General features: G+C 44.2%; 1 protein-coding gene across 1 annotated transcript; it reads right to left on the minus strand.

Annotated features, from left to right (window-relative positions):
- Nucleotides 1-1,394: 1,394 nt before the first annotated feature.
- On the minus strand, nucleotides 1,395-5,822 carry LOC124172512. The gene has a single exon (XM_046551952.1). It carries the CDS (start codon nucleotides 5,357-5,359, stop codon nucleotides 2,222-2,224), a length of 3,138 nt encoding a protein of 1,045 aa, XP_046407908.1. The 5' UTR covers nucleotides 5,360-5,822; the 3' UTR covers nucleotides 1,395-2,221.
- Between the last annotated feature and the right edge of the window lie 2,720 nt (nucleotides 5,823-8,542).

Consider the following 8,542-nt stretch of genomic DNA (forward strand, 5'->3'; position numbering starts at 1 on the left):
TATACCATTGTAAAAGGAGAGACTATTGCGTAACACCAAAGCATTTTAATGTTTTAGATGTAGGTAATCTTGTATACAAACGGCCGCTGTATTCATTGATGAAATATATGGCATATTTTTTGCACTGTGGATACTTTCATTGGTGAATTCATGATGATTGATGAGTATGGAAAAACATATCTAGCAACGCCAGTATTACATGCATTTATACTCGAAAAGCTGAAATACACAATGTTGGAGTGGAAAAAGAAAATTGAAAAATTTTACTATGCAGAAAAGAATCGTAAAGAAAATAACGTTACGGTAAATGGGTGAATGGTACATATTTATTACATTGCAAATACCTACGTGCGAGCATTTGTAACATATGTTCACTAACTCCCAAAATGTTATCCCAGATAACACGGCATTTGTATTACATCTGTATTACATCAATAATACACAAAAAATACGTGACCAAATACATATGTATAAGATGGAATACGATCGTATTACATCGGTATATTTCACGTAAAAGTGGTTCAAAAGTCCCTATGGATGTATGTTTACGTGCGTATTACAAATTGGAAATCTGAATACCCATACATGAATTAAACATATGTATACGATGGAATACAATCGTATTACATCGGTATATTTCACGTAAAAGTGACTCAAAAGTCCCTCAGGATGTATGTATACATGCGTATTACGATTTGGAAATCTGAATACCCTTACATGCAATATACATATGTTACGAAATGACACCCAGAAACACTTTTTCACCCATTTAATATTCAGACTTCCTTTTTACATCCGTCCACCAGCTCACTCTGTCTCTCACTGCCCTTCCCCTCTTCCCGCCCCCCCCGTCACCGTCATTCCCCTCGTGTCCACAGTCACTCCCCTCCTTCCCCTCCATCACAATCCTTCCCCCTCCAGTCCACTGGTCACTCCCCTCCTTCCCCTCCATCACAGTCTTTCCCCTCCATTCCGTTTGTCACTCCCTTCTCTCCCCCCATCACCTTACGAGCCATTCCACGGGTCACGCGGCGGCCAACATTTCCGCGTAACAGCTCGGCCATCCTGACCGCCGAGTCGTCCTCGACTCGGGCGTCTTCGTCCTCTTCGGAACTGCTCGGCTCCTCGTCTTCTTCGCACCAGGGCTTCATCCGGTTGGCTGCAAACACAGAGTGGAATGCCCGCTGCGTCCTCTCTGCCCCCGCGATGTCACCCAAAACATACCGGTCATTTCCCAATACTGTCTTCACCTGATACGGACCCTTGTATTTGGCGGCTAACTTTCGAGTCTGCCCACAGCTAGCCGCTTCCCTAAAAACTAATACCATATCCCCGACCTTGTACGTCCGAGGTGGTTTATGCCTGCTATCATACCTTCGTTTTTGCGCAACTTGACTCCTTTCTATCTCCCCAAGTGCTTGAAGTCTCCTCTCCTGTAACCGCCCCTCGACTTCAGGATCTCTCTGATTCTGTATTTCTAAAGTGAGCTTATTTTTAAGGGCCGTCCGAGGTTGGAAACCGAACAATAGTTCGTGCGGTGTACTTCTAGTGGTCTCGTTCTGAAGGCTATTGAGCGCCCATTGTATTTCCCTTATTTTCTTGTCCCAATCTTTCCCATCATCACGAGTAGTCATTGTTGTTACCGCTGTCAGGATCGTCCGGTTTACGCGTTCCACTTGACCGTTCGCCCTAGGAGTTGCCGTCGCATTTTTAACGTGACTGATATCATTTTCTTGACACAAATCTTCGAATTTCTTCGCCGAAAAAGCAGTGCCCTGGTCTGTGATCACCCGGGAGGGAGATCCGAAGATGCTTATGATGTCCTCTAGAAATCTGCATGCCGGTTTCGCTTCCACCGTCTTTACCGCTCGCAGGATCACATATTTTGTAAAATTGTCTACACATGCAATGATGTACTTGTTCCGCTCTGAACTTTCTGGAAAAGGTCCCAAGTGGTCCAAATGGATTGTATGAAATGGGATAGGGACCCTAGGTATGTTATGCAGTTCTCCTTGTTCTCTCCCAGCCACTTTCTTATGATATGCACACTCCACGCATGCTTTAATGTTTTTCTTGACAAATCGAGTCATTCTAGGGAACCAATAATGCTGCTTCAGGTGTCTTAGAGTCTTTCCTTCCCCAAAGTGACCCATTTCATCATGGCTTCCCCGCACAACTCTCCATCTAATTGGCTTCGGCACGACCCACAAAGCCTTCCCATCTATCCGTCGACAGACCCTTTCATTTTCATCTCATAATCGGTGTGTATTTGCTTTTCTTCCGGTGTTTTTGGCGCCCTCTGGAGTAACTCCCGTATGTTCCTCAACTCTGCGTCTTGCATCTGCATCGTAAGTAACCAGTCCTCTTGACTTATCCTCGTCGTCCAGACGCTGAGGGTTGCCACTTCAGTTTCCTTTGGTTCTCCTTCGGGTTGCCTACTGAGGGCATCTACGTGCTGCATTTGCACCCCAGGTTTGTATTGTAACTCAAAATCAAATTCTTGTAACTTTAACCACCATCTTCCCACACGCGGGACTAAGTCTTTCTTCGTCATGGTTGCCTTGAGTACATTACAGTCGGTGAATACTTGGAAATGTTTTCCCAAGAGATAGATTCTGAATCTTTCGACCGACTCCACCACCGCGAGAGCTTCTAACTCATAGCTATGATAACGCGACTCCGCCTCACTGGTTTGTCTGCTGTAGTACGCTACTGGTTTCCACTCCGTACCTTCTTCTTGAAGCAAGATACCTGCCACGCCACATTTGCTAGCGTCGGTGTCCAACTTGTGGTTCTTCTCCGGATCATATAATACCAGGATTGGTCTGGTTATAAGTTTCCGCTTTATCTCTTCAAATGCTCTCTGCTGGTCCTCTCCCCAAACAAATTTTTCATCTTTACGCAGAAGCTTTGTTAACGGCTTCGCTATCGCTGCATAACCTTCGATGAACTTCCGAAAATATGAGGCCAGACCGCAGAATCGCCTAACCTCGTGTACTGTAGTAGGTGTTTTGAAGTCTTCTACGGCAGCTATCTTTGTCTTCCCCGGTCTGATACCCTTCGATGTAATCTCATATCCTAGGAAATCCACTCTTTTCTGAAAGAACTTGCACTTTTTTAGTCGTAGAGTTAGACCTTCTTCCCTCATTATCTGTAGAAACCGTTCTAACTTCTCGAATCCCTCTTCAATTGTTGCACTGGGGATCAAAATGTCGTCCATATAGACTAATATTTTGAGTGGCTTCATCTTTCTCTCTACTATCTTCATCATTCTTGAAAATACCGCTGGGGCATTCACTAACCCGAACGGCATTCTGTTGAATGCATACAGCCCGTCACTTGTCACGAATGCCGTCAGATGTTTTGACTCTTCCGCAACCGGTACTTGATAGTATCCGCAAGCCAGATCAAGGGTTGTGAAGTACTCATTCCCGGCAAGCTGATCAAGCTGTTCCTCGATTGGCGATACTATTGCGCGTTCCTTTTTAGTTATGGCGTTGAGACGTCTATAATCCACGCACAGCCGTTCTTCTCCTGTCTTTTTCTTGACCAACAGTACTGGACTGGCGTACTCTGACGTCGATTCCCTTATGATCCCGGCAGAGAGAAGCTCTTGCACCGCTTCATTCACCACAGCTCGTTTGGCATACGGTAAATGGTAGGGTTTACCGTCAACTGTTTCTTCCTTGGACAAATTAATTGACATCGTAATAAACTGAGTTTTTCCTACCTCGAATACACTTTCTGCGAAGCATTCCTTGAAGTCTTCAACCAGTCCTTTGAGTCTCTCCAGATCTTCTCCTCCAACACACTCGTCGCATATCACCTCGCAGGGGGCCCTGTTGTCCACTTCCTGGATCCTCCTGACATTCCCGTCCGGTCTTTCCGTCCCTTTCCCAGCACTTCCATCGCTCGTAATTTCCAATTTTCCAGTGGTCTTAACTATGGTAATCCCATCTCGGTCTAGGGCACTCCTCCCGATGATGAGGTCTTCCTCCTGCGCCTCGTCGGGTACAATCAGGATTTCCACGTCAATCTTGATTCCGTCTATTTCAAGAAGCGTTTCCTTCGTCCCTGAGGGTCTGCACACACCTCTACCAAATCCTTTCAATACCTTTGGAACCCCGTTCCGTAGGTAGGTCATTCCCAATGATTCCGCCGCCGATTCCGTTAAAGTGACGCAGTCACTTCCCAAATCTACAAATCCTGCGACTGTTTTCCCGTCGATCTTAACCCTTTTATAGTACTCGTCTTTCAGATTGGTATGGTCTTGTAGGATTCTTCGGATGTTGCGGCCCTCTTCTCGACGGGGAGTTGCCCTCGGGCACTGCCGCGCCATATGACCCTCCTTTCCACAGGAGTAGCATACCATTTTCGGTCTCTTTACACATTCTCTTGCCAAGTGACCACCTTCATTGCAATTAAAACACCTCATTTCTCTGTAGCTACCCTTTCCTGGTACTAGGCCATCCCCTCCCGTTACCGATACTGTCTCTGATGTAACCCCTCGCGGAGTTTGCTGCCGCCCCGGTTGATCTATGTTTCGTCCATCGCTAGGTCGGTTCCTCTCGCACAGGTTCTCATATCTCTTTATGCTACGTAGTAGATGTTCTATCGAAGTAAATTCGATCAATGCCAAGACTTTACTTAACTCCTTATCTCCGATGCCGCTCAAAATGTATTTTATCAGAGAGCTATCATCCACTTCCCCTTTCTTCGCAATGGTCTTCATGGTGTACACATACATCTCGTACGTCTCATTTCTCCCCTTTTGTCTTCTCATCAGCTCTAGGTGCACATCCGCCTGATCGACAGACGATGGGAACCCACACACCAACTTATCTCTGAAGTCCGCCCATGTTCTCATGTCTTCAACAATACTATCGAACCAGAACTTAGCGGCCCCACCTAGTTTCCCGACCGCCTGAGTCAATAGCATGGCATTACTCCATGAGTATGCGTCCGCAATACCCTCAACTCTTTTAACCCACTGCGCGGCCGTCATCCCATTCTTTTCCGACGGGTTGAAGGTAGGTAACAACCTCTCCGCCAGATCCCTACACGACATCACTGATGCTTCACTTCTTTCCCTCCGTGAAATCATCGCTCTCTCACGATTTAAAAGTTCTCGTTCTCTCTGAACTAGCTCCAATTCCCTCCTCAACAACTCTCTTTCTCGCGAATTTTCTCCACGCCTTTCCACCACTTGTCTGTCTTCGTCAAAACGCATTTCAGCTACTCCCCCCGTAATAATCCCTAAATCTGTTCCAACGCCACCGAAACCGCTCTCCACCTTCACTTCTCGTAAATCATCACATAAATGCCAGCCACCATCGGTCCTCTCTCCTTGATCTGCCATTGCGGAGCCGCTCCTCGCCGCGCGTATCGTCAAGGTCACCCTCCCTACCCGCTGACGCTTCTCTTGGCGGGAAACTGTCAGACACGTGCTCTTCGCGGGAACAATTCAACAGCCCTCGTAGCACCACAACTAACCTTGTCTGTGATGGGTTCACTCGTGTCGTTGGAAATGTACTCACGGTCCCGAAAACGTCACTTTGGACCACCGATAACAATCACGTCCTCGGAGTCGCCGTGAAAGGGTGCCGTTGAAGATTCCAATCCAGGTGTCCTTTTCTCAAGCGTCTGATGTGGTGCAGCTTCAGTGTTGCTTCGTCTCGACCTCCGTTCTGATCCCACTTCTGATTTGTTACGAAATGACACCCAGAAACACTTTTTCACCCATTTAATATTCAGACTTCCTTTTTACATCCGTCCACCAGCTCACTCTGTCTCTCACTGCCCTTCCCCTCTTCCCGCCCCCCCGTCACCGTCATTCCCCTCGTGTCCACAGTCACTCCCCTCCTTCCCCTCCATCACAATCCTTCCCCCTCCATCCACTGGTCACTCCCCTCCTTCCCCTCCATCACAGTCTTTCCCCTCCAGTCCGTTTGTCACTCCCTTCTCTCCCCCCATCACCTTACGAGCCATTCCACGGGTCACGCGGCGGCCAACATTTCCGCGTAACACATATGTATCTGCAGGCCCTCGTACATGAATTATACATATTGATTTTCTGATCCACATCCACTTAATATCAATATGGATCAAACGGATGAATAAATATAAGGAAACCAGAACATACAGATAATAAAACATTTATTCAAAGAGAAAATAAAAGAATACACACAAATAACAAGTGTGGCCATGAATACTGTTAACAAGCGTTAAGGGCCAGCAAAGAGGAGGTGAAACTTAGTTTTAAAAAATGGCACAAAGATAAATCAAGTACAAACAATGGTTTGAGTTGGAAAATAGAAAAAAATGTTAGCACGGAACAAGCGTTGTAACCCATTGCACAAGATGAAACCTGAATTCAGGAAACCAACTCTGCACCATTAGCCACTTCCTGAAAGGAGAAAAGAAGAAGTCAAGTTTAAAAGTCATGCAAAAATATATCTTTTTGTAAGATCTTAATAGGAGCTCAAGGCCTTTCAATTTTAATTTTTTTCAATTCATATAGGCAGTCAGTATTCTGTGAAGTCCGTAATTTTAGTACTAATTCTGTATTCTGAATGCAAATGAAAGTTTGGTTTCTCTGCTAGATTCCAGACATAAGTTTTAAGACATTCCAGACATAAGTAAGACATAAGTTTAAGCCTTTCTCTTAAGAAGAATGAGAAATATGAGAAAAGATCATATGACTACTTTTAAATAAATTAACTAGGAAAAAGTGTATCCATAGGTAAGCTTATTTAATACATGATACTAATATATTAGTACCATGGTTTAGTAGCGGATGATTCGCACAGAAAAAATTTAAACTTGTGATATCAAATTTTCAAACAAATAAATTTCATACAACCGATAATTTCAGGTTTAACTTAACCCTTTCGAGACCGCGGAGTTTTCGTCTTAGCTTGACTGCTGTACCGAGCCCCAAGAGACTCTTCTTTCTCGTGGTACGGAGCATTTTTGGAGGGCATTCGTTAAGAAGGGTCTCGCTGAACCTTTTTCGACCCCTCCACGGTGGGACTCCGCATTATCTCGGACTCCGAGAGTAGTTGTGCTCCCTCCTTTCCGGGTTTACGACCATACCTGCGGCATTGGTTCGCGGTCAACTTATGTATTGCTTATATGTATTTAGCAAATGGATAATTGTTGCTTGCACGTAAATTACAGGCATTGAATACAATTCCTCATTTTTATCTGAGCATTGTCAAATTTTAAACGAAGTTCTAAGGCCATTATCAAAGCATTTAACGCAGCAACAATTTCCATGTTGATGTTTATACATAACTCGAGATATAAGTTAATATTTGTCGTAGAATTTCGTTTAAAAATTCTAAACGCTGCTCAAAAGACAAACAATTCAATTCTTAGTTTATATTTCTTGAGAAATGAACAAATATTTATTTCCAAAATTGACTATATACACAATTGTATGACCGCTGTCCCTTACCGCTGAGAGGGGTTATAAAAGACGAAAGGTCCGGGTACCTGCTCCCGGATTCGGAGGGTTAATCCTTAACCCCGAAGCGTTGGGTCCCGAGACAAAGGCGACCTAAACCCACGACCGTCCTGAAAGGGGGAGAGCTAGAAAACGTATATATACGGGTTTCGTTTTCTTGACCGGGAAAATCTCACACTTACATATACGTCCGTGGTCTCCCGGATCAGGAAACGTCCACACGTATATATACGTGTACGGTAGGGAAAAGGTTAAAGAAACCTCTCCATTATGTATAAAAAAAATTTTCCCCTCAAACCTAACCTCGGTAACAATTCCACATGGTCTTCTGGCTTTGCTTGGTCGTTTTTTTCGTAATCCATTCTCCTCTTGTCCAGGCCAAGCTATTTACATCGTCGCCTCCTGGGTATGCGCGAAAGAGCATGAAAAGAAAATTATAATTAATTAATTAGGCCCGTACGCACCTTTTTCTGACATATAATGACAAACTTTCGCATGAAAATTACGTATTTATCTTGTGTTAGTAATAATGACGAAATGCACCTTGATTGACTGCATTTCAAGATGAAAGAAATATTACATTTTGCTTTAAGGGAACCGATATTACACGACCAATACTTCTTGTTCGTTAAATAATTAGAAGTAGTGGGCAAAACGGCTCGGAACCTCGAGGAATCTATTAGTCACAAGGCTACGCTGATAAGTCTACGGTCAAAGATGTTATGACTAATGCATAGGATAACTAGGAATGCAAGAACTACAATACAGTAGGTTGTGGTAATAAATGGCGATAAACCAACTTACACGTGAACGAAAACATTCCTTTAAACAATTTTTTCTGCTCTTAATTAAGAGAAGAAAAAAATGTAACTTCAGCCGCGAAGCACGGAATTACTATACGACGCGCAATCTATTAATTTATACGTACAAGATTGACATAACTATGTTTTACCATATAACTTCAATGGAGGTCAGTCTCCTCGATACATAACTCAACAAAAAAGGAAAACAATAGCCAAACATAAACAAAATAGTTACCTCTATTGGCGCAATGTGGTCAACACATTGCGCCAA

This window comes from Ischnura elegans, assembly GCF_921293095.1.
Source record: "Ischnura elegans chromosome 13 unlocalized genomic scaffold, ioIscEleg1.1 SUPER_13_unloc_1, whole genome shotgun sequence".
Lineage (NCBI taxonomy): Eukaryota > Metazoa > Arthropoda > Insecta > Odonata > Coenagrionidae > Ischnura > Ischnura elegans.